The sequence below is a fragment of the Zasmidium cellare genome, assembly GCF_010093935.1.
Source record: "Zasmidium cellare ATCC 36951 unplaced genomic scaffold M409scaffold_9, whole genome shotgun sequence".
NCBI classification, from domain to species: Eukaryota; Fungi; Ascomycota; class Dothideomycetes; order Mycosphaerellales; family Mycosphaerellaceae; genus Zasmidium; species Zasmidium cellare.
Window position 1 is genome coordinate 822,471 of NW_022986953.1, and position 24,837 is coordinate 847,307.

Sequence of the window (24,837 nt, forward strand, 5' to 3'; positions counted from 1 at the left end):
TAATAGCTTAGAATAATACTCCTCGGTAGTATTTATAGCGGTAATATCTTCGGGCCTAGGCCTTTTATTACGATACCTCTCGGTATTAATATTATAATAGCTATAAGTAAGAAAGGTTAGAAGCTACTAATTAAGACTTAGACGTTATCTAGTCGTTACGAAGTAACTCTTATATCGCTAGTACTATTTAGCTATAAGAGTATATATCGTTTATAGGTCTTTTATATTATAACAAGTTACGTCGAAGTAGCGGTACTTAGGTCGTAGCTCCTATATAGTTCTAAATACCCGGCCCTTTACGAGAATCCGATTATCCGAAGGCGAGGGTAACTTTATAATAAATACTAGTAGAAAGCGTCGAAACGGGCTAATCTCGATATAGTCTAGGCGCGAGTACTATTTATATTTATATCTAGTCCTCTCGCTATAGTAGTAAAAGTTCGGAACCTAAGATAGCTTACTAGGTACTAAGCCTATAGTCCTAATAAAAGTAAAAAACTCGTAACTTTTATAGTAAAGCCCGCTTTCTACTAGATATACGTATACTAGTCGCTAGTAGACTTCTACTACGGCTAGCTTATAGTCTAGTATTAGTATCTCTATTTCTTCGACTCGGAGTACTAGCCGGACTACGAATACTCGATCTCTCGGATCTAAGTATACGAAAGATAATAAAGAGTATATAAGATCTAGGACGTTAGATATCGAGAATATTCTACGACTAGTTCGTAGATTATAGCGAGGAAAGTAGATAGAGATTAGGTCGGATAGTTTATAAGCGGAAGCCTATAGGTTTATATCGAGATCCCCTACTAGCTCTTTACTTAAGAGCGCGATACTATATAAAGAGCCGATTATAGATAGAAAATTTAACTAGCGGGCTCGATAAGAGCCGACGTAGATTTCGACCTTTTTAGCGGATAGAACCTCTTAGATTACCTATATACGAGTAAAGTAGCTTCGTTCTAATAGTTTCGTTAATATAGAAATATATTCTAAAGCCCGATCTCTTTAGATCTCCGCTACTATATAGTAGTAGTAATAGCGGCTTTTATTTTAGAAGACTATTATAAGTCCTTCTAGATTGTAGTCTTCTAGATAAAAGATATATATATACTTCTCCTCGAAAGCGCCGAGGCTAGCGAACGTAGCGATATCTAAATTTTAAAGAAGGCCTAATTATATAAGTATAGTTATAGCCGAGCTATAGATCTTCCTAAAAAGCTTAACTTAGGCCGTCTTCTCTTCGTCGTTTATTTAATCGATATATATAGCGTCCGCCTATAACTTTCGTTATCTAGTACGGTACCGGAGATACTATAAAGCTTAATATAGAGACTCCGTAATAGGCTTAGTACTATAACTATTAATATAGAGCTAGCGATCGAAGACCGGAGAACCCTAAGTATATAAAATAGCTTCGAAGTTCTAGGAAGCGTTTAGTAAAAGCCGTAGTCGTCTCTATAAGTAGCTACTCGACGTATCTAGTAAGTATCTAAGAAGGACGTATTTAAGCTTATAGCTAAAGGGGCTACCGGGTTTCCTAGGTTTTAGATATAGAATACGTATTTCGCTAGGTTATAGGTACTAGTATCCTAAGTTAGTAACTCCTCTTAAGCGCGAGATAAATCTTTCTAGCGGAATATTAGTAAAAGTACTTACTCAGCGAGTAACTAAATCCGAGTTCTTAATTATTTCTATAGCTATACTTAAAAGACGCGGTTATATAGTAGCGCTACTATACTACGAGAGTTACGAGTATATAAACGACGAAGAGTAGGCGGGCCGTATTTCTACTTCCCTAATAACCTCGAGGCTTAAGAGCGTATACGATAGGAGAAACTATACCTCGAGGGTTACGATACGTATAATAGTAGTATACTTAACCGTATAGAGTTACTACGAAGTATACCTTAAAGCCTACTTTTAGCTAGTCGATAACGTAGGCTAACGTTTTACGATATCTCTCGGACTAAACTATAGCCTATAGCTAGGTTCTAGCTGTTTATATACGAAGTATATACCTAATAGCCTTCCTATAAGCTACTAATAGAGTATCTATACTCGCTTATAATTTCTATATAATTACGATAACTTATAGTAATCTTTAGGTTATAGGGTAAAATATTTAGTTTATATAGTATAATAATACGGAATAGACGTCTTTACGTATATCTACGTAGTCTATTAGGTGTCTACGTAGACTTAGCTAACCGAGATATAGTAACGTACCGGTTTAAGGCCGCCTACTTACCTTAGCGGTTCTCGACTACGTACTAAGAGTATTATATACCCTTAATAGAGCTTAAGGCCTAGTCGAGGAGGCGGAGTAATACTAGATAGTAGGTAGTACTTCTATTATCTACTAGAGCTTACCTAGTAGGAGAGACGGATACTAAATTCTAGCGAGGATATACCGTAACGTTTATTATAGTATTATTACCTAACTATAATTGCCGCGAAACCTACAGTCCTAGTATAGCTCAAGCGCACTTTGAGTCATTTGTGAATTGCTTGCGGCATGTCTGGAATGTTACGCTTAATTAAAGACAAAGGGTTAGCAGTGGCCGGAGGCGAAGTGAAGTCGTTCTGCGGCCAGCGCTAGCCGTGTTCAGGTCACGTGTCAGTCTACATACGTTGACATTGTTCGAAGCGGACACAGACCGTGCGCGACAAAGAAGAGGGAGAGCCACTAGTGCAACAGGCGACTGGACCTTCGTCGAATACGGGCGCTGTTGCCCACTCGTGCTGACTCCATAGCAGCATTTGCTCACTGTTCCTTGCCCGTCTAGCTACTCTTTTAGTTCATGCGGCACGTCGGTGGGCAAATCAAAGGCACAGGAGCCTCAGCCCTAGTGGCGATTAGGAGCTAAGGAGTGTTCATTCAAAATCCGAGTCCTGAAGGTGGCGGTCGATTCGAAGTCCCCGCCTCGTGCATCAACGCTGTGGTGTGTGACCCTAAGGGCGCTTAGGGTTTACGAGGGGCGATAAAGCCTTGTGCGGACTGCACAAGGCAAACGCGTCCGATCCCGCAGAGGGTTTAATCGTCGAAAATACGTACAAGGGAGGATAGCGATAGAAGAGTTTCGCGGCGCAGCGTGCACAGAAGAGCGCGAGGAGAGACCAGGAAGTTTGAGGACGGGCAAAAGGTGAGGTCGGTGGTTGTAGGGACGAGCTCCTAGTGAAGGGCGCCTAACTTGAAGTGGTCTGCCCTGACCACAGACTACGAAGGAACGAACAAGCATGTTGACGACAACGGAGGGGTTTTCTTACTTTTATACATTCTTGCATGCATCGCTACATCTATGACTACACTTATGATATAGAAAGGCTCTCTCTCCCTCTCTTCTGACTTCTGACTTGGGAGCCGGAGTGGATCTGTCTGGATCTTCATCTCTCTTTTTTGTCGTTCCTTTCTCTTACTTTCTTTTTTTGTTGGGAGGGGGTATATGCTGAGTTTGGTGTTCATCCTCCACCAACCAACGCCATCGATATGCTTCAATGCTGGTCGTCAAACTCGAGTACTGCTGCCACCAAGACTCTCTGTCAAACATCTACCTCACTTCCTCAGCATGATTCTCCTTCTCAGCGTTCTCGACATCCGCCTTCTTTTCCTTCTTGCGGGGCTGCTTCTCCTGCTTCGGCTGCTTCTGCTGCTCGACCTTGAAGCGAGGCCCATCCTTCGGTCGAGGGGTCTTGCCCTTGCCATGGTAAATCTCTGCACGAAACCACAGCCCTCTCTTGCCGTCTTTGGTCCCAGGGAAGACCTCAATCACATCCCCGGTATGTAGCTGACCGTACAGGTACTTGCCCTCGGGACCCGCATCGAGTTGCACGCCATTGACCCTCAAGCCGTTGCTACCGTGCGTGAGGATGCCGGTGTAGAGGCCAGGCAGCTGAGTGATATCTTCGCCTTCCGGCACATCCTTGATGCCATCAGCGTAGAAGAACGTCAGGACTGCCGTTCGAGGAATCCGTGTGTCTAGTTCTTTCTGATAGATGTACGTATTGCCGGGCGAGCGACCCCAAGACATGTCGCGACTCTTCATGTCAAGCACGATGCGTTCGAAAGAGTCCGAGGTCGAGACAAGACGGCCCAAGATCTGTCCTGCGTCTCCTCGGAGGAATTCTGGCGCTTCGGTAGCGGATGCACCGTTCTGGGCATATATGTCTGGTTCCCTCGTATCATCATGCACTCTGCTGGTCTCGGCACTGCCTGGGAGACTCTGCGTGGTTAATTCTTCGGTGGACTCGGCGGAGCCATTTGCTTGCGTTTTGAACTCAGCAGCAAAGTCACGACCGCTGGCTTTCGACGCATACTCCAATGTATGAGTGCTCTGATCCGCAGGGTCGAAATAAAACGACGGCGGTACGGGGATGTGAATCTGTCGATTGAACACCGCTGGTTGGGGTGGCCGTGGCGTTGGATCAATGTCTGCTGAACCTGGCGAGTGTTGTGATGGATCATGATGGCTCAGCTCTCCAAAGCTGTGCTCAGACTCTGGAGTTGCCGGCTCTTCGGCATCGTCATCATCAGAATCGTTGACTGAGTCCATGTTCATGTCTCGTACCATGGACTCTGCACCAAACAGGCTTGGTGATGCTCCGAATTCGTCTGACGATCCTTGCTGTGCGCTCTGCTGGCTGCGGTTTGACGTGCGTGCGTGGTCAGATTGTATCGAGCTGGAGGTATTACCAACAGCGTCGTTCGCTCGCATGTTGAAAGCCGGTCCTTGCAAATCAGATTGGCTGATCTCTCCAAACAACTTGGATGGCTTCAATCGATCTGCTGTAGCTTGCGTCCGTTGCTCCGTCTCTGGCTGGTGCACTATGGGAATGGAATCGTAGAGCAGCTCCGGGCTGGAATCGAGGAAGTTTTCTTCTTCCTCCCGCTGATCCATTTCGTTCGTCTTGAAACGCTTCGACTTGCGTGGGTCGAAGAAGTTCATGTCTGAGGAGTTGATGCTGAGATCGCTGTTTCCACTGCCAATGCCACGTTCGACGAGACTCAAAGCAGCGACGTCAGGATGCTCGGTTCCCTCTTCTTCATCCCTGTCTGCCCCAGCTTCGGCTTCGACGTCTTCTTCGATGTCTTCCAACTCGAGCACAGGCTGAGACTCACGCTTTGGGCCCAGAAACCTTTCGCCGAACCAATCGTGCCGCAAGCAATCCTCTGCCGAAGGTCGTGCTGCAGGGTCGGTATTTAACATCGAAACTAGCAAGGCAACAGCCTCGTCCGAGACTCCTTGCTTCACCAAATCGGCGGCATCCAGGGGTGTCATCATGATCTTATCGAACATGCCACGGCCGGCATTACCAGGCACGCCTTCGAATGGAGGTCTGTGACACAAGGAGTACCACAGCACAGCACCAAATGACCAGATGTCCACGGCTTGACTGTAGCTGTGGAATTTGCTCGACTGCTGTGGAGGCGGCTTTCGTGGGCGCTTCGTGCCTTTACCCGAGACATGCGCATCGTAGTGTGGGAACACTTCCGGCGCGCAGTAGAGGAGTGTGCCACAGAATGTCTTGAGGAAGGTGTCATTATCCTTGACCACTTTCGAGAGACCAAAGTCGGAAAGCTTGATGATGAAGTTATTTGGATCGCGTGAACCGATGAGGATGTTGTCTGGCTTGATGTCGCGGTGCGTGATTCTCTTGTGATGAAGATAGTCCAAGGCATCGAACACTTGAGTCGCCATCTGCTTGGCAACAGGCTCATCGAGTGGTCCAACTTCGGTCAAGTACTGCTGCAAGTCGCCACACGGAACATACTCCATGATAATGTAGAGATGGTTGGCGACGTCCTGGTATTCGTGGTATTGGACAATGCTCGCATGCTCGATCTGCTGCATGATGTGCATCTCGTTCTCCAACTTTTGGTCGAGAACGCCGTTCTTCATGAACTTGCGCTTTTCCAGCTCTTTCGCCGCGAAAAGCTGTCCATCTGCCTTTGTCGCCAGCTGATAAACGCTCGCAAAGGCGCCTTTCCCAATCTGACCCACAACGTTGTAGGTCTCACCACCATTCCAGTGCATGCCGTAAGAGTTGTGAACGATGGGTGCCTTCACCGCGGTGTTTGGTAGTCGTGCCTGGCCGGGGGAGAACTTCGGTGCGGCCATCGCCCTTCCCTCTTGCTTATCAAATCTGACAGCGGCGACTTGCCTCTCAATATACTCGCTGAACTTGATCTCATATTCGTCCATGAAATCGACGCGCGATGGAATGCGCACAATGAACTTCAGTGCCTCGGTCGGAGATGGGGACAGGATCTGAACGATACTTCCGTGGTTGAGCATCCGCTGCTTCGGTCCATTGTGATTTCTGCCCTTCAACAGCACTTCATCGACCATCGTACCATTTGTAGACATGTCCTTAAGCATGAGTACTCCTGATTCGTTCATGTAGATGCTGAAGTGCATGTTGCTGACGCGCTTGTGGACGTCCGACGAGACTGCGATGTCGCACATGCCCATGTTACGGCCAACGACGAATCCCAGAGCTGGTCGGTGAAGTCGTGACGAGAAGCGCAACGCCAGATCCAGCGCCTGGTTCGTGCTATTTCCTTCCAAAATGAATGTCTCTTCCTCTTCCAACATGCTAGGACTGGCGGCATGCTGGTTGCGATATCCATATACATCCTGGAGAATGTGCTGTGGAGAGCGACGTGCAGTCTCGATCACCAATTGGAATGCTGCTGGGGTGGAGGGATGCAGGATACACATAACATCCGAGACATCTGATGGTGCCAAACCTGAGTTATTCCTGCCCATCCGCCGCGGGTCCATGGTGCTCTGCGTGCCCTGCGTGGGCTGCGTGAGAAGGTCTTCCAGCTCCATTTCGAGGTGTCCTGGCCACGGGCCGAAAAGCTGGGAAGGATCGACTTATATACCTCCGCTCGCTCGAAGGGCTGACAGGTCCTATGCAGAGTATGATGGCCAGGCAACCAGTGCCGTATGCCCGCGAACCCACCGCTCGCTTATGCCGCAGTATCACAGGTCTCTGGCCGAGGGCGCAACAGCAGCGGCCGTGAAGGCGGACCGTGAAGGGCGTCGTCGAGGGCAATGCAGCGAAAGACGAAACCACCCAAGTCCAAGCAGCGTTGGCCGAGGCGGGCGTGTCCCCGCCTCAATACCTCTTTCGTATCTTGTCACAGTATCATCCAGACGTCGTTGTTGTACCAATTGGTTCGAGTCGTTCCTTCTCCTTCACAACACCTCTCTGGCTCTTTCGATTGTTCCCCAAGGTTCGCCAACCGTGAAACAGAGACTTAGCCAACAACGGAATCGAGGAGGACGGTCGTCCAGCCCACGACGAGTGGGGTGGTAGGTAGAAGACGAGGTCTGCGAGACGAGTAGTTTGACGAAAGTTGAACGACCCACACGTGCGGCCTCAGGCGTCAAGCTTCAGGCAACCATTGGCCCTTGCACGTGTGCATGAACAGATCAAAAAGTCACTTGCTGCAGACCAGAGCCTGCATGCTCGAAATCACAAACAGGCGGGCGAATGTTATACACTCGAGGTGAAGTGAGTAATCCACAAGATCGCGGCGGGTTGGACGTCCAGAGAAAGACGCGATCGTCCCCGGCAACCTTCCCCCACTAGCGCAAGGGGAACTGGTTAGTGCATCCGCGGAAGGTTTGATTGGCTGGGGTGCCTCGAAATCAGAAACAGCAGACGGACTCGAGTTCACACCATGTCTTGAAGGTTGGAAGAAGCACGAGTGTACTGATATGCTCGCTTTTGATGTCCACTTATCTACTGCTATGCGCCAAGCCTGTCGACCACTTCTACAGCTCAAATCCCAATTACTCGTCGAGTTTGACGTAGTTGCTAGGAAAGATTAGCACAAGATACCTTCGATGGACACTGCTGGTACTTACCTTGGGAATAGGCCAACCTGGCCTCTGTACTCACCCTGCCACCAGTTGTCGTCTGGAAATTCCTAGTCGACGTTAGTCAAGCTTCACAAGGCCTCAACCCTCGACAACTTACAATGTTGATGATCTTCGCGCCGTCAGGGAAGCTGAGCTCGTTCTCTTCCGCAGCCTCGTAGTCGTACTCGGCAGTCGCAGTTGGAAGTCCATTACCAGCAAGTTGCGGTGGGCCTGGAGGAGGTGCTTCATCGACCGCAGGAGCTGGGGGTGGAGGCACGGCTGCAGCACCGCCTGAAGCACCAACCTCGTCCAGCTCGACGTAGTTCGAAGGAAACAATCCCCGTTCACCACGACTGTTCTCGCCCATCCACCAATCATCGTCCACCATATCAATGTTCGTGATGCGCTCGCCTTCGCGCATGCTGATCTCGTTTTCTTCGTCCTTGTCGTAGTCGTACTGTGCAACGGCTTCCTTGCCTCCAGAATCCCCGGCGCTTCGTGGATCCTCGGTCTGACCGAAAGTGCCGGCCGCGGCGTGCTGTGCGGCCGATCGAGAGATGTCTTCGTCCTGTGCTTGCGGTTCAGGTTCGGATTCGCGGTGGCTGTCAACAGCTTGAGCGAGCGAGTCGGTAGGAACAGGTCGTGGAGGTAAGGGCTCGGCTGGCTCAACTGGATCAGCACCACGACCCACGGGCATTGCAATTCGCACGGGCGAGCCTTGTGGTAGTGGTGCTGAGTCGTCTTCATCTTCCTCATCATCTGGCTGCGGCCTGGGTGGTGGTGGCGGAAGGACTTGATGCTGCTCTGCCGGCACGTCAGGTTCTTGCTGTTGTGGAAGGCCGGGTATTGGAATGCCGCGAGCTCCAGCATTCGGCTTGCTGGAGGTGTCAAGTGGCGGAGGCTCTGGAATACCACCACTTGGCTCGCGCGCAGCTCCCATGGGCGCAGCCCCAGCAAAGCGGTCTTTGATCGATGAGACACCGCCGGCTGGAGGCTCATTCTCCTCTCTGACTGGCTCTTCTTGTCCAGTGCGCTGCTCACTAATACCGCTTCCTCCTGTACGCGTTGGAATCTGTACATCCCACTTCTTGCCTCCATACCCACTCTGCCAGCCGCCACTTTGCTGGCTCCTGATAGGTGATGCGGCGCTGCCAAATCCTCCCGGTTGCTGGGTGTCGGCAGCACCACTTGTACCCCTCTCGCGTGCCTTCTTCTCGGCCCATTGCTGTGCTGGAGTCTTGCCGCCTTGATCGGCGAAGGCCTTGTTCACAGCGCCAACCGGTGCCGAAGATGTGAGGGCTGGCTTGGCCTCGAAACCTCCAGGTGCTGGGGCTTTGGTTCCGGCAAACGTGCTGGCGGCTCCCCCAAATCGATTAGCGACCTTGGGCTTCGGTAGCTCGGTAAGAGGTTTGGACTGGTTGAAGGCGGCAGATCGTTCAGCGAGAGATTTGGGCCTATCGTCCTCTTCTCCCACAGGTTGTGACGGCGGAGGGGCTTGCACAGGTGGTGGTGCGCCTTGTGCCTTTCGTCGAATCTCGTTGATATCAACCTTGCCCACGGGTTCGTACGATCCTTTGACAACAGTTGGACGGTCGTCCTTCAGGCTGCCGCTCTCCTGAGCCTGCTTTCTGATAGCCGCAATATCAACCTTGCCCACTGGCTGGTAGCCACCGCTCACAACATCCGCTCCGCTATTGTTTGGCCTCAGAGGCGCTTGATATCCTGACGATTGGGGCTGGCTTTGCAAGCTCGCCATGTCGACTTTGGTAGGCTTGTAGGCGGATTCGACCTTTTCCAGCTGCGATCTCGTAACTGGAGGCGCATCATCCCCCCACCCGTCCGCATCTGTTGGGCCAGATGGTGCAGGTTCGCGGGATCTCGAGCCAAGAGGCTGGAAACCGCCAGCAGCTCCAAAGCTTTTGGTAGGCAGTACTGGTTTTGATGCCACCGGTGGAGGAGGGCCGGATGATGCCGGGGTAGGTACAGAACCTCCGCCGCTGTATTTGGAGCCGGAAGAGTCTGCTACCTTCTGCACAATCACCTCAGGCGTGAGATCTCGGTCAGATCGAGCGGTGACCTGGACATGATACCCATGCAGTACTTTTGCTACGGCATTGAGGTGGCTGGTGAAGTATCCCTTGGTCCTCTCCGGCACTCCTTCGCCACACCACGCAACGAGTACGCTCTTAGGGAGAGTAGTATTTGGGTCCTTGACCTTGACGAATGCAAACTGGATGCGCCCATCCGAGAACTCTTCAATCAAGTCCGCCAATTCCCCCTCGGCTGTTGTTTGTACATTGAGGACACTCTCTTTCCCGGAGTCTGCCTGGAAGGCATTGGCGAGGGGCGCTTTGACGGAGAAGACAGCCCAGATGCCGTAGGTTGGCGAGGAAGAAGCTGGACCGGACGGAGAGGAATTGACGATCTTCTGGTAGCTGGCGGTGATGGAAGGTCCGTTTTGGGACAGGTTTAAGGTAGCCATGATGGGGGAGGGTTTGGAGCAGGGCACGCTCGGCGGGAGTACGGAGTGGTTCGTTCAAGATATTGGTCCAGCCGTGGTGTCGAACGGCAAGATGTTCCAAGTGTTTGAAGGGTGTCTGAAGACGTGAAGGCTGCAACGCGCATAAGCCAGAGAGAGCTGGGACAGCCAGCTTGTGCTTAGGTTAGCGAGCTCGCAGACGTCACAGCACGTGGCTGAGGAAGGCGTTGCGACCAGGCACTCGTTTTGTTCGTACAGAATACGCTGCTCGCATTCGAGTGGAAGAGAGGCTCCCACTGTTATTCCGGCAAGGCTACGACATTGTACGACGCGCGTAGCAGAGCAATGGGAGCCTGGGCAGAGCCAGCGCTATGTGCTATAGGCACGGTGCGAGGCCATGTTGACAGCTATACTGTGTCTGCAGTAACAATAATGCAACGACAACACTACTCAAGGCAAAGTTATATTGCATCGTCTCGTCCCACTTAAACACGTACAGACACCAATATGCCATCACTTTTGCACTGTGACCACGAGGTATTGCACCGGCCTGATCGATCCCCTTTCCCTGTGCCAAGACTTCACGCGGGAACAGCCGCTCACTCGCCCTGCTTTTCTGGTTGGTCGTCTTTCACTGTCGCAACACCCTAACCTCTACACACACCACACCACCACCCGCGCATCCAACTGCTGCAGCAGTGTCCGCGCGCAAAGGCATAAGATCCGCCTCTCCTCTTCTCTCTCACCTCACCTTTTTTGCTGCTGCGCGCCGCGCCTTCACCAGCCAGAACTCGCTTCTGCCGCTGTCATCAACAAGTGTCTTTCCTTCTCTCTGTCTTAACCCTCCAGCAGCTGCCCGCGATGTCGCTCCTTTCTATTTAGACTGATCTCTAGCCGTCGAAATGGAAGGAGAGGACTGGCGCGAGTCAAGCGAGGCGCGCCCCTCGTCCTCTGAGGACTTTTACGCCCAGGACATACCAATGCACCACCAGCCGCCGCCGGAGTGGAATGGGGTCGCCGAAGCCAGCGACGTTGACGACGACTCCTCCGAAATGGATCTCTCCTCGCCCAGCCGTCCTGCCACACCGGAGCCACAGCCACAGCCAATGCCAGATGCCGTCGCCGCCAACACTCTTGCTGGGACCAAGCGCAAGCTGAGTGACAGTGACAATGCTGACAGTCCCGCCAGTCTCCTCGCTGCTGAGCGATTCAAGAAGCGCAAGGTGTACATGGCCCGCGCCCAGCACCAGCCTGTCGCTCCACCTACTGCCGGAATGCCCGTTGAGATCTGGCAGCGCGTTTTCTCGCAGTACCTGTCTCCCATCATGCTTGCTCGTTGTTTACGCGTTTGCAAGAGTTTTTCCCAGTACCTTACTGCTGTACCAGCCCAACCTCCAGTGGCCAAGAAGAACCAAGGCAAGGTGCAACCCGTGGAGAGCGAGAGCATTTGGACCCAGTCCAGGAAGAACTATTTCACCACCCTCCCAAGGCCGCTGAACGGCTTGTCTGAACTCCAGATGCTCCAGTTGCTAGGTGGACGCCGCTGCCAGTTTTGCGATAAACAGTCGGTACAGACACCAGCAACATCCGTCTACACCGCAGGTCCAGGTCCTGATGGTGTTCGGGTGATATGGCCTTTCCGGGTTCGCTCGTGTGGACAGTGTCTGGAGGACCGAATGCTGAAGGCAAGTCCCTTACTATTTTCTTCGTACACTGCTGGACTGACTAGTGGACAGGATATTCAAGTCCTCCCAAATCCTGATTACGCGCCTCTACGCAACGGTGTTACCCACGGCTTTCGATCTCAAGACCACCATTTCGCCACCGAGTCCCTACGCCTATTGGCAAACATTCCTGCCAACCTCCGCTTTTCCAAAATGTACTACAAACCTGAGCTAGACGCGATCAAAGATGAGGCAGAACTGGCAAAAACTTTAGGTGAAGGCGCGGCGGATGAATGGCGCAAAGGCCTGGTCGCCAAGGGCAAAGAGGCCATGGCAGACTGCGCCCGCTGGGAGAAGTGGGAGTTGAACATGCGCGCAGGCACGGATCTGGCCCAAGTGCTCAGGGAGTATGATCTCTCTTCTTTTCCGCGCCTTGTTCAGGATGCTCAAAGTAGGTCTGCTGGAGTCAACGGGACTCAGCCGCCTGTGGCGGCCAACGGTAAGCAATACTTTCCACTGTCGAATGTGTTTATCCTCCGATCTTCGCATGCGTCGCCATCTGCTTCATGCGCTTGCTACGCGCACTTATCAGCCAAGAGATCTTCGTTTGATGCGAACGACGGATACTGATCTTGACGGTACAGGTACGACTCATCCCTTGCCCCAACCCGTTCATGTCCACGGCAACACCGCTGGGTTGCCACAGGCTCCATTGCAACACTATCCTCAGCCTCACTTCACCCAACACTCCATGCCTTTTGCACAACCCTTCCCGCACTTCCAGCACCAGCCTCAGCAGCACCATCCACGAGCCGGACGGAGCTTACAAGAGGCCGAACAAGCCCGGCAGTCCAGGAAGGCAGACATCGAGCGGCGATGCAGGGAACTCGAACCGCCATTGGAACCAAACGTGTTGCAACACATCGATTCTTTCCAGGCTGCCATGCAAATTGCCCTGCCAATGACGGACGATGCCTGGGAAATACTCAAGCCTAAGCTCCTGGAGAAGAGAGAGGCCGCCGAATGGGTTGAGCACGAGCGAGCATCCCAGCTTGCTGTCCTCCAGGCCGCGATGCCCTTGAATTCAGCAGATGAAATAATTCCCAAGCCGGCCAAGGAGACGTATGACCGTGAGTATGAACAAGCTCAAGAGCCTTTGCGCAAGACCTTGGGTGAGTATGCGGATGACTTCATCAATGGCCGATGGAATGCTGGAAAGCTCGTGGAGAACAGCAATGCTCCCGTCTTTGCGATTCATGTCTTGTTGCATGTTAACCAGCGGTATACCGAGGACAAGCAACTGGGCCTCCTTCCAAGATTCGAGCCCCCAAAGAGGAAGGACAATGGCAAGCAGGGCACACCGCCTTTGGAACCGTTCTTATCCCTCGACAACATGAAGTGGGTATATGACAACAAGGTGAGGCCTTTGACCGACGTCCACAAGCGTGAGCTTTTCCTTTGCCCTGGCTGTACCAAGGAGAGAAATCCCAAGTGGTTCGCGTTTGAAGGCCTCATCCAACATTACGGTGCCAAGCATACCACGGCGTTCAGCAAGGGCAACATTGTTGTTCATTGGCAGACTGCCCAATGGCCTGAAGACCCTCCGTTCCATACCAATCCTGGACAATGGCTCGCGGTGGACCGTCGTCCTTCAGACTACAAATCCCATGGCAGAGCTCGTCACACCCCTCAGGCCAACCATGAAGGTCCATTTGCGGCTCCGAATCCAGCGCCACAGCCTGCCGACAATCAGTACCACGCAGCCCACAACGGATATTCAGCCTCCAGCCACAGTAGACCTTTTGCTTCGCCCGCCTCGCATGCCGGACAGAACGGATACTTCTATTCACAACCAGCGCAGATCCAAGCGCAGCCTGTGGCGGACATCAGCCATGATGCCCAGATCACCAAGCTTTCCAATGATGCCCGCGAAATTTGGGATGCCCTTGACGGTGTAAAGAACATCTTAGAATGCATACGAGTCCAGACTGTCATTCATCATGCAGCCGTGCGATATGTGGAGTATTTCCAACAGCAGCCACCAAACCTAGATCTCCTGACGGATGCCCTGGCCACAAATACGGTGATGCGACCCTTGAAGAATGCCCATGGATTGGCCTGCAAGTCCTGCGTTGCCGCACAGCCGAATGGAACTGGCAATCACTCTTCGTATTGGACTCGTGTCCAAGGTGCGAGAAAGTACAATACTTCATCTCTGATCACCCACTTCAAACTCATGCATCAGGCTCAGTATCAAGCTCGTTATGCGGATTGGACAAAGGACATGATCGAACTGCCAGAAGGCCATGTTGTGAGCGAGCTCCTCCGCACGCCAGGCATGGATGACAGCAAGTTGGCTCTGATCGCGGTGGCTTTTCCAAAGGCTTTCCCGAACCCACTGCCCAAGATTGGATTGGTGACCGAAGATGCTACGGAAGCTACAAACGATGACAACCCTGCTAGGAGTCTGATCGAGCGACTTGCCAGGAAGTCGCAGGCTTCGCAGAAGAAGAAGAAAGGGGGACAGCCATCCAATGGTGCCGCGGGGCGCAGCGTTTCGCAAGAACCATTACCGGAGCCACGAGAAGATGAGTATGACCCGCGCCGGCCTATGTTTGTGCAGCCAAAGAGTCAAGCACCAGACCCCTCTCAATTCGACACGGACGCTGGCAAGGCGCGGGTCCCATCAGTGCCACCACCAGCTGGGATCAACTTCACGCCCGAGACACTCGCTGCACTACAGGGCATTCAACAGCGCCAAGCAGAGCCGGCGCTGGGTAGGCAAAGCCGAAGTCCGTCAGTCGGACGGCCTTCTGATGTTGCTACATCTGCACCAGGTGGACAACCGGACATTTCCGCCATTCTGGCCGCCCTCACTGGCCAAACTCCGGCGCAGGCAGGGAATGCGCAGACGTCGAGCACCAACAGGCCTGCCAGTTCATCATATCAACCTTATGTTGAGCCACCTTCGCGGCCAGGTTACGAGATCACCGGCACTCATCAGAGTGAGAGTCGACGGTCCAGTGGCCGTCACGAGAATGCGCATCAAGCATCGAATGACCCATTGGCCGCTCTTCAGGCAGCACTTTCGCAAAACAGCCGACAGTTCGACCAGAATCAGCGCAATACCTATGTCGAGGCACGCCCTGAACCAACGCCAAGGTATCAGTACGGGTACGATGGCGATCGACAGTTCGCCCAGCAACCTGCACATGCGCCAACGTACAGAGAGCCTCCTGTGCAGTATGTACAGATGCCTGAGCGTGAGTACGCCTCGTACTCGCATCAGTATGAGCGCTCCGCGGCCCCCAACCCCATTTACGTGGATCAGTATGGCCGGCCATTGGAGCTCATTCCCATCGACTCTGCGCCAGCACCGGTGCAGTACGCGCCAAACCCGTACGAGCAACAGCAGTACGTACGGCGTCACGAACCTACTGTGTACACAACTCTCCCTCCAGGTGCACACCCACAACCCATCTACGACGACCGCCGTGATGACCGTCGTCCTGTGTATTATGAGCCAGTCTCTCATGCTGGCAATGGCGTTCGGTATGCATACGACGACGCCCGTGCTTCGGTGCCGCGTTCTTAGCGAGAAAAGTTGGGCTTGTACGAGTATGCTTTGCTTTGTAACAAGCGCCTATACTATTTGGCGCATTTATGGAACGAGGATTGAAAAGGATTGAGAATCATTGAGTGGAAAAGCGTTCTGTTGATGTCAAGCTCGCTTTTGGAAAGGCGAAAAATACCCCCTTGTTCGGTTGTGGCACTGCTTGACTCGACCTTTCCGCTGGAACAGGGTCGTTCTTTGTACTACTACCACTTCACCCTAGTGTAATAATCACATGCTGGCTTCTTGCTTACCTCACGTTCCGTGTCCAGAGCTCGATGAGGCTGTAGATTCGGCGAAATGCTGCAATCCTTTCTGGCGAAGTGGACCTTTTTCACTAGCTCGCTCCAATGCATCGAATGTTCCAGCCGGAGTAAGTGCTGCTTAACGATGAGAACAAAAGCCCCGCTGATAGCAGCAGATTTTGCTGTGATTGCTCATCCCGATGACCGAGGGGGGCGACGATCCCGGTTATGGCTCTCAACCGGAGCAAGATCCATCACGCAACGATAAAGTCAAAAAGCATATACGAACCTCATCCTTGTTACACAGTCCGTCATACACACTCTTCCGACCGATCAAGAGTCTTTCTAGACTGATAAAAGGCTGTGATGATGGGCGACGCCTCCTCGTCGTCCAAGGCATATTCGCCACCGGATACCGTGAAGCACATATCCGACGACAGCACCCAGCCGGTGCTCATAGACGAGGACAATGAAGAAATATATGGCCAAAACGATCCCGATTCCGTCCCCATAACCGACCTGGAAAGAAAGCTCCGGCTCAAAGTGGATCTACGACTGTGCACCATCGCTGGTATCCTCTGCTCGCTCAACCTCCTCGACAGTGGCATTATTTCCTCCGCCAGCGTCACCTCTATGCTCACCGACCTGGACCTCACCCTCGGCAACCGCTACAGCGTCAGCATCTTCATCTTCACAATCTCCTCCATAGTCTTCCAGCTGCCCAGCACCATCGCCGTGCGGACCTTCGGCCCGAGGATCTGGTTTGCGTTCATAACGTTTTGTTTCGGGCTCATCACCATGTGCACAGCGTTCATACATACCTGGAAGGAGATGATTGCGTTGAGGGTGTTGCTGGGCATGGCGATGAGTGGGATTTATCCTGGGTTGACATATCTGATCAGTACGTGGTATTTGAGGAGGGAGCAGCAGACGAGGTTTGCGTTTTTGCAGAGTGGGGAGGTCATTATTCTGGCTACCGGGGGGATTGTCAATTGGGGGTTAAATCACCTCGATGGGAAGGGCGGGTTGGAGGGGTGGAGGTATATGTTCCTTGTCCAAGGACTCATCGCCATGGTCCTTGGTGTGGTGACGTATTTCTGGATCGTGGATTTCCCTGACCAGGCGCACAAAAGTCTCTGGTTCCTGACCGAAGAGGAGCAAAAGTTGGCCGTGGCGAGGATCCAGAGAGATCGTAAGGACGTCCAGGTGGATCCCTTCTCTTGGGGTAAAGTCTTGCAGCACGCGAGTGATTGGAAGATCTACGCTTTTGCGTGCATGTTCTTCCTGCTCAATCTGGTCTCGACGTCGTTATCCTATTTCCTCCCGATCATCCTCCAATCTGGAATGGGCTTCGACGAGGACAAGAGTATCATCCTTGCCGCGCCGCCGTATTACTACGCCGTTATACCGGTCATCCTGTCCTCGATCGTCGGAGACAGATACAAGTTACGAGGACCCGTCATCATATTCAACTGCATCTGTTTGATCATCGGCTTCTGCATGTTGGGCTTTACAGAGCAGGTCACCGTTCGATATATTGGAACATACCTCGCAACTGGAGCCTACGTTTCGAACTGGGCGGCTATAACAACCTATCAAGCGAACAACATCACTGGACAATGGAAGAGGGCTTTCACGGCGGCTGCTGTCACTGCTATGAACGGTGCGGGAGGTATCGCTGGATCTTGTAAGTCTCGACCACACCCACGAGACTGTAGTACTGACATTCGTTCTAGTCATTGTCCGACAACAAGAAGCACCAAAGTACATGACAGCCGTATGGGTATCCATCGGCTCACACATCCTGCTCATAGGCTTTGTGCTGGCGTTCTCGGCGTATTTTTATGTTGCGAATAAGAGGCAGAGGGCTGGGAAGGTGATTCTGGAGAGGACGGAGGGGTTTAGGTTTACGTTTTAGGTTGGCGAATGAAAAGGTCGTTGCTTCTGATCTACTTTTGCAGTTCTGTATCGCATGGTTTCTGTACGTTGGCGTGCTCGTCTGATCTGAGTGGCTGCGTGCTCTTGTGATAGGGGTTGAAAGAGCAGGGAGGAGATGTTGGATGATTCGTTTGCTACTGACGAGTAGAAAGAGACGCAGTGAAGGATTAATTTTCCTTCTGAAGGTTGAAGCCTCATTCCTTGCAAGATCAACGATACAAGAGGCGGGTTTGGGATACGTAATGGCGCGACTCTCTCAAGGCGGCAGCCTACAGAAGCCGACCAAAATCGTCGGTCCACGACGGCCGCGCGGGCCGATCATGCAAATCGTTGGACGCTTGAGACAGGAAGGCCTGTGGAATATACGTTGGTACGAGGCTGACGGCCAATTCGAACGGCTGGAGCTGCACAAGACGAAGATCAACGGAACGACGCTGCTCGTGAAGAGCGGTACCGAGCATCATGAAGAGGACGAGGCGGCAAGCCAACATGTTAGCCAAGATGAGCCTCACCAATCTCCCGAACAACTTCCCCATCAACAGCCAGCCTTGTCTGTGCCTCCAAAGTCTCATGAAGACAGCTTGCGTGGAGAAAGCACTACAAATGAGCAAGACCTGAGAAAGAAGACACCACAAAAGGATCTGAATGTGCCTGGGGACACACCTGAATTAGCACAGCGGTTCCTAACGAGCGTAGAGGAAGTACGTACCGATTCCTCCCCATTGTCAAGACAGACTCTCGAGAACCAGGCGCCAGAGGAGGTGGACCAGCAGGAGGAAGAAGAGTACGTCGATACAGAGGCATCACAGGGGCAGAAACGAGCCGAGGTGGCGACACGGGACTCTCGTCCGCCCTTGTCGGAAGAGCAGATCCAAGAGATTGAGTGCAATATCGCTGCAGACAAGGCTGAGAGGGAGAGGCGGGAGCAAGCTGCTGCTGCTGCACGAGCGGCGAGAGATGGTCATGGTGTTGGGCCCGAGGAGTTGTGGGAGGATGATGTGGAGGAGGGGGAGGTGTTGGATGAAGACTGACGGGCATGTATTGATCTTGCGGGGAGGAACGCGGCAGAGATGAAGGTCAGTTAAAGGTGTTCATTGATCGACTTGTTAGCGGTATGGCAAAGGGCTTGCAGGACGTATCAATGCTGTCGATGGCATTCAGTGAGTAATCTCGATTCCCCAACCCCTAATTAGCACCTGTTCCACCATCAATCTCCATCACACCTGGGCTAATCGTGGAGAGCGTAAGCCAAGGCTTGTTTCAAAGAATGCAGTCCCAAGCAAGAAGCACAAAATGTTTGCTACACGTCGGTCCAGACAATGTTTTGGCTTTGACAGCGGTTGCATTGAGACGGATTGCCACTGAATAAAGAGGAGTAAGATATAATGGAGAGCATAGCAGGACGGAGCCTGAGGTCGGACTCTTCTCCTTCCTCAACTCATCCCGAAACACGAATTCCAGGCCATCACCATGCCACCAAAGAAGACAAATACTGCCAACGCAGCGCCGAGACTGGTGAGGCAGCCCAGGAAGAAGTCCACCGCAGTCGACCCTCCACATCAACCATCTCAGCCTGCCACCCTGCCTCAGCAAGAACAAGAGCAAGATTTCGCCGAGATGTCCAAAAAAGAAGGGAAGAAGCCTGTTCGAGACAAACCACCAACCCGTTCGACCGCTCGTCAAGCTCCGCCAGTTCCTGCCAATCAACCAAATCCACCAGCTCAGCCAGCTCATTCAACTCGTGGCAGAGACCAGCAGGCTCCTCCCCCAAACCCAGCGGACAAGCTCCAACGCATGCCACTCGTGAACATCCGAGGCAATCTCAAGCTCGATGGCGTCTGGAATTTGCGGTGCTACGAGTACAAGTACGTCACGGAGTGCCTGCAGTTGCATCGTTTCCCGACGGACTCCACGCCTGCCACCAAGGCAAGTCGGCCAGAGCATGATGCACAGAACGAGTCCAATCAGATTATCAAGAGAGGTGGAATTCTGACCACGAAGTCTACGGGTGGAGATTCAGGGGTAGGCAGCAGTGCTGGAGGCGCTCAGGATGTGAGCAATGCGCGGGACGCTCGTTCTGAACATGACGAGGTAGAAGTGCTGGGCGGATTTGATGATGGGCAGGAGATCGTCTCGGCTGAGGAGGATGTAGAGAGCCAGCCTGACGAACGAGTGGATGAGCCTGAGGATGAAGACGGCAACGAGTACGTTATAGAGACGGCTGGAATCAAGCCTGATCGTGGTCCAACTTCTGGAAGACCGCAGGCACCACCACCTGCAGTATCCCAAGAGAGCTCGAGCAGACAGGTTGAGAACGTAAGTATCGCAGATGGCGATGTTGGCGCTGTGGCGGATGACCAAGATCTTATCCCCAAGGTCGAAAACGAGTCTGAGGAAGGAGAGGTTGCCGACGACGGAGAGTCAATTGCTTCGGCCAAGACTGAGGCTGTTCAGCCTGCTACTCCAGATGAAGAAGAAGAGGATGCACTGAGTAGTCCAGAGGCCGTCAACTCACGATTGAGCCGCATCGATGAGGAGGATGAGGTCATGGAGGACGACGAGTCCGAGGGTGATGCTGTGTTGAAGCAGCCCAGCATTGAATCGATTCCTCCGCCATCCGAGCCTCAGAGACAGCCGAAGTCGTCGAGTCAGGCTGTTAACACCGGAAAAAAGAGAGATCCGGAGTTCAGCAATTTGCTCAATGGGGCCTTTGGTTCTAGGCATCCACTGAACAAAGCCAAAGCACCGCAGGGTGCTGCTACGCCAGATCAGGAGAGTCCCGAAGCAGACCCAGAGTCGACGGGTCGAAGAGCCACCAAGAGTAAGTTGACACCATGTTTTTAACACAATTGCTTTTCGATGCTAATCCTTTACCAGGTCGAACCAAGAGCCCAAGTCCCTCGAAGAGACGACGTTCCACCTTCGAGAGTGCGAAAACTCCGAGTGATGATGGCAGGGAAGGCTCTGAACCCTCGGGCGTGCACGCCAGTTTCGTCGGCAAACACATCGCCGCACAGTTGAATTTGCCAAAACTGCGTTGGACATCCGAGGAAATGGCGCCGGACACGACGGCTCGAGTCAAGACCGAGGGTGAGGAGGAAGGTGAGAGAAGTGCGGATGAGCCATTGGAGGAGTCTCCGAAGAAGAAGGCGAAGAAGTCAGAGGGGCCGACAGCCAGGGGTCGAGGAGGTCGAGGTGGACGAGGTGGACGGGGAGGGAAAGGAAAAGGTCGGGCAAAGTGAGGATGCTTTCATCGGTTCAAGTAGTCGTTGTCTTTCGTTTCGTTGAACCTGTTAGGGCGGCGGCTTGGCTGGTTATGATCCTGTCCAACGAGATATCCTCAGGGACGAGTGTTGTGATGAGATAGACGTATCGTGGCCAGGCGATATTGTAGGACACCCCCCCCCCCCCCCCCTCCTCTCTAGATGATCAGTATCAACAATATCCTTAATATCGAGAAAAGTTGACTTGCCTTCCAGCATGAGCGGTGCCCCGTGAGAGAGCTGCACATCTGTTGTTTGCTGATATACGCTGCATGGACAGGACGTCTGCAGACGAGACAATGCGTCAAAGACAAGGGCATCTCGCTCCAGGTGATTGCCCCTTTAACAACAAACAAAGGTGGATGAGAAGTATAACCACGGGCAACGCTCAACAGAGCCCCAGTTGAGGAATTCCGCCGATCCAAACCATTGCCCGTCCTTACTCTTCGCCATGGCAGCAAAGACAACCAAGGCACGAGACAAGCAGAGGGCCGCAGCAGGCCAGCCACCACCTCAACCAGATCATGCTGCTCGCTCGGCTCACCAAGCGCAGAGGAATCAGTCTCTCCGACTCGCGCAGCCACGGCAACCCTCTGGAACACCACAACAACAACTGCCGCTACTACCACCACCACAACGACCACCACCAGTCAGACACTCTCCTCACAAGCCCATGGTCAGAATCGATGGCCGTTTGCAGCTGGATGGAGCCTGGAACCTGCAGTGTTATGAGTTCAAGTACGTGACGGAGCACCTGCAGCTCCACAGATTTCCCATCGACCGTGACGAGAGACGCAAGGAGTCCGAGCCAGCTGAACAGTTCAAGGCTACACGAGTCAACATCAGCAATGGAGTTATCCCGAAGCCAGCGGCTGAGGTAAACACCGCGAGTGGTGAGAAACCCAAGGGCAAGGAGGTGTCTGGACTTGGCGCAGCTGGAGGCCGTAGTATTTCAGGGGGAGGTGAGGTCGGGAAGTCATCCCAACAGGCCACGAATGAGCCTCAGCTCAATACGATGGAGGAGATGTCGGCGAACACGAAAAGCCATCCTTCCACCGAGAATGTCATTGCTGCAGATCCAAAAGAGCCAGAGCAACGTCCTGCAACACCTCGAAGTGCTTCCTACGGTAACGCCAATGCAAAGACGACCAGCCAGGAAGCAGCAGCCAAAGATGTCCCTTTGACGGATGAGCCTGTGGTCAAGCGCAAGTCGATCCTGAACGACATCCTTGGTCCGCCGGGTCAGCTCGGCGGCATCACAGCGGCCAGGGACTCATCGATGAGAGCCGGGCTCAAGTTCTCTGTCAGTGGTCTACGAGCGTCCTCAAGCGCAGTTGCCGACACGAAAGGTATGTTCCCATTCGGTCCCGATGCGTAGACTGTACTGACATGGTTCGAAGTTCGTGCAGGCTCGGAGGCACCGTCCTGGCCACCAACAAGCCAACAGCCACGGAACCAGCCAGACGTTGATTACGACGAGAGTTCTGAAGGGAGTTCTCTTGAAGGTTCTGAAGAAGAGGACGAGGAGGGATTCAATCGGGAACTCGACAACGACTTCGAAAAGCGCCGTAGTAAGATGTTGTCCATCGCAGATATGGCGAATCGTGAGGAGGAGACTCCGACCCGACCCAAGCGTATGTTTCTCCTTGCCCCTTTTCTCCTCCTCCCCAAGTAGACTTGCATGCTGACAGTCATCAAACAGAACCCCAAAATCACAAAACGTCTCCAAAGCGGAAGCTGTCCAGTGTCAGTTCGGATGCCAGCGACTACTACAACCGATTCCCAGACAGCGACGATCCTGGGGAATCCGCCGTTGCAGAAGACCATGGCAAAGACAAGCAGCGTCGCCCAAGCTTCAACGAACAGGTCTTCGACGAGTCTTCGCCATCAAAACGTCGACGCACTTCTTCGCCCGTTCCGCCAGAGAGGACGACGGTGCGAGTCAAGAAGGAGATGGTGGAGGGTGCTGAGATGGACGTGGGAAAGGCAATGCAAGGGACGTCGAAGAAGGGCAAGAAGACGGGAGGACTGGCCGCGGGAGGACGAGGACGGGGTGGCAAAGGTAAAGGTCGGCTTGAGTGAGCGCGGATTTCCTGCGTTCGGAGAGACAAGGTGTTCTGTTAGATGTGTGCAGAGTTATGAGGTCGACCCGTCCTCTGGTCATCATGTTCCATGTCGAGTCTTCTTGGCATCAAGCGATAGATAGATGGATGTCCTGCAAATGATAGATTTCCTGTGAGACGCTCCCTTCCCGTCTGGTCAGCAATCTCAACCATCCCCACAGCGAAGGATATCGACTTGCCTCCCTGTCCTAATCGTCTTCCTTGCCTTCACGCGTGTCTTGTCGTCGGCCAGAGCGGTCCATGTTTGCTTCGAGCCTGTAAGTTTCATTCAGTGCACGTTTGTATGAAAGACCGCGCAGTGCTAGACGCTTCGCGCGTCGACAAACTGCATGATCAGAGACAATTCGTCCTTGTCTTGACATGCCCACGGTGCTTTGTTGCACCTCTTCAGCATGAGATTTATACCTATCGCTGCCGTCTTCTCTTGCTTGGATCATCAAACTTTCCAGTCGAAACCCCCACGCAAGCGTACGACAATGTCCGTCAACCTCTCCGGTGAAGTTCAACTCAATGCCGATGCCACTTCAGCTACAGGCCACTTTCACAAAGTCGACGTGCTGGGCAGCGTTGGCTTCGATGGCGAATGGGTCCTGTGCAAGTTCGCTTGCGATGGCACTGGCGACACGATCAATCTGGAGCGGCGTCTTGATGGCGTGGCACCGATTGCAGAGAAGCCTGAAGCAGAAGAAGACACGGCCGATGAGGAAGTCGAGCAGTACCCCCATCACGTCGTTCTGCCAGAAGACCAAATTCCCATGACAAAGGAGCAAGAATACAAGGAACTCATCGAACAGGCCACCAAGGGCAAGTCTCGTCCTCGCAGGGGCCAGAGTAGACAGGACTCGCACATCAATCTCGCCGGCGAATCCAATCTAGCCACAACAGCAGACGCGGCAGCTTCCAGCAAGGCCACCAAGAAGAGGAACCGACAGCCGTCCACGGCTGATCCCAAGCCGAAAGCCGATACGACCCTCGACGACGATGACGGCGAAGACGCACCACATGAAGACCAGCCACCAGTCTCTAAGAAGGGGCGGACCAACAGCCGTCCGAAGGCCACGGCTTCGGCTGCTCCGGCCAAGGTCAAGACGAAGAAGGCATCCTCGGTCCCAAATCAAAATCCGCCAAAGATTGGTAAAACGTTCCCAAACCTCTCGCCAAGAAAAGTGTACGCTGACCGGATGTGAAAAGACGAAGCCGAGCAAGACGAGAGCGAGGACGAAGATGGCAGCGAGGATGACAGCGAGGATGACAGCGAGGAGGCTGAAGAGCAGCAAGAGCCGCAGACTGTCCCCAAGGGACAGAAGAAGGTTGGTCGACATCGTTCGTATTCCGTGGGCGTTGCTAACAGTGCCCAAAACCAGAGGAAAAAGTCGGCAGCATGGCCTGCGAAGGACAAGAATATGCCCCGGAATCGGAACAAGAAGTGACAGAACTGGCGGAACTGGACCTGGGTTTCTGTGCTGTGGGAAAGATGTTCGCATGGGAGTTTTCATTAGTCGTGGATCGTTGTTTGAGCAGGATGTAGATTGTCCTGAGGCTGTGCTGGATACTCAGGACGTCCAATCGTGCCCTGTCATGCCTTGCACTGAACTGTCATCATGTTTGTTAGCAGAAGGATCAGATTGTGGTGTG

The 24,837-nt window shown here is 52.9% G+C and overlaps 8 protein-coding genes across 8 annotated transcripts; 6 read left to right on the forward strand and 2 right to left on the reverse strand.

The window, feature by feature from the left end:
* Positions 1–3,554: 3,554 nt before the first annotated feature.
* Positions 3,555–6,839, reverse strand: M409DRAFT_64846 (uncharacterized protein; the record flags this gene model as incomplete). The annotated part of the gene is made up of 2 exons (XM_033816250.1): positions 3,555–4,103; positions 4,197–6,839. The coding sequence occupies 2 exons, from the start codon at positions 6,837–6,839 to the stop codon at positions 3,555–3,557; spliced, it is 3,192 nt and encodes a 1,063-aa protein (XP_033670744.1).
* A 969-nt stretch (positions 6,840–7,808) lies between these two features.
* Positions 7,809–10,359, reverse strand: M409DRAFT_52346 (uncharacterized protein; the record flags this gene model as incomplete). Its single annotated transcript, XM_033812059.1, has 3 exons — positions 7,809–7,833; positions 7,884–7,945; positions 7,996–10,359. The coding sequence occupies 3 exons, from the start codon at positions 10,357–10,359 to the stop codon at positions 7,809–7,811; spliced, it is 2,451 nt and encodes an 816-aa protein (XP_033670745.1).
* Positions 10,360–11,258: 899 nt separating this feature from the next.
* M409DRAFT_20271 (uncharacterized protein) lies at positions 11,259–15,615 on the forward strand (the record flags this gene model as incomplete). The annotated part of the gene is made up of 2 exons (XM_033805306.1): positions 11,259–12,519; positions 12,665–15,615. The coding sequence occupies 2 exons, from the start codon at positions 11,259–11,261 to the stop codon at positions 15,613–15,615; spliced, it is 4,212 nt and encodes a 1,403-aa protein (XP_033670746.1).
* A 368-nt stretch (positions 15,616–15,983) lies between these two features.
* Positions 15,984–17,796, forward strand: M409DRAFT_64849 (uncharacterized protein; the record flags this gene model as incomplete). Its single annotated transcript, XM_033816251.1, has 3 exons — positions 15,984–16,006; positions 16,406–17,565; positions 17,615–17,796. 3 exons carry the CDS (start codon positions 15,984–15,986, stop codon positions 17,794–17,796), a joined length of 1,365 nt encoding a protein of 454 aa, XP_033670747.1.
* Positions 17,797–18,058: 262 nt separating this feature from the next.
* M409DRAFT_20273 (uncharacterized protein) lies at positions 18,059–18,847 on the forward strand (the record flags this gene model as incomplete). The annotated part of the gene is made up of 1 exon (XM_033805307.1): positions 18,059–18,847. The coding sequence occupies one exon, from the start codon at positions 18,059–18,061 to the stop codon at positions 18,845–18,847; it is 789 nt and encodes a 262-aa protein (XP_033670748.1).
* A 439-nt stretch (positions 18,848–19,286) lies between these two features.
* On the forward strand, positions 19,287–21,058 carry M409DRAFT_20274 (uncharacterized protein; the record flags this gene model as incomplete). Its single annotated transcript, XM_033805308.1, has 2 exons — positions 19,287–20,637; positions 20,694–21,058. The coding sequence occupies 2 exons, from the start codon at positions 19,287–19,289 to the stop codon at positions 21,056–21,058; spliced, it is 1,716 nt and encodes a 571-aa protein (XP_033670749.1).
* Positions 21,059–21,530: 472 nt separating this feature from the next.
* M409DRAFT_20275 (uncharacterized protein) lies at positions 21,531–23,161 on the forward strand (the record flags this gene model as incomplete). The annotated part of the gene is made up of 3 exons (XM_033805309.1): positions 21,531–22,428; positions 22,480–22,713; positions 22,782–23,161. The coding sequence occupies 3 exons, from the start codon at positions 21,531–21,533 to the stop codon at positions 23,159–23,161; spliced, it is 1,512 nt and encodes a 503-aa protein (XP_033670750.1).
* A 517-nt stretch (positions 23,162–23,678) lies between these two features.
* M409DRAFT_20276 (uncharacterized protein) lies at positions 23,679–24,632 on the forward strand (the record flags this gene model as incomplete). Its single annotated transcript, XM_033805310.1, has 3 exons — positions 23,679–24,336; positions 24,394–24,512; positions 24,567–24,632. 3 exons carry the CDS (start codon positions 23,679–23,681, stop codon positions 24,630–24,632), a joined length of 843 nt encoding a protein of 280 aa, XP_033670751.1.
* Between the last annotated feature and the right edge of the window lie 205 nt (positions 24,633–24,837).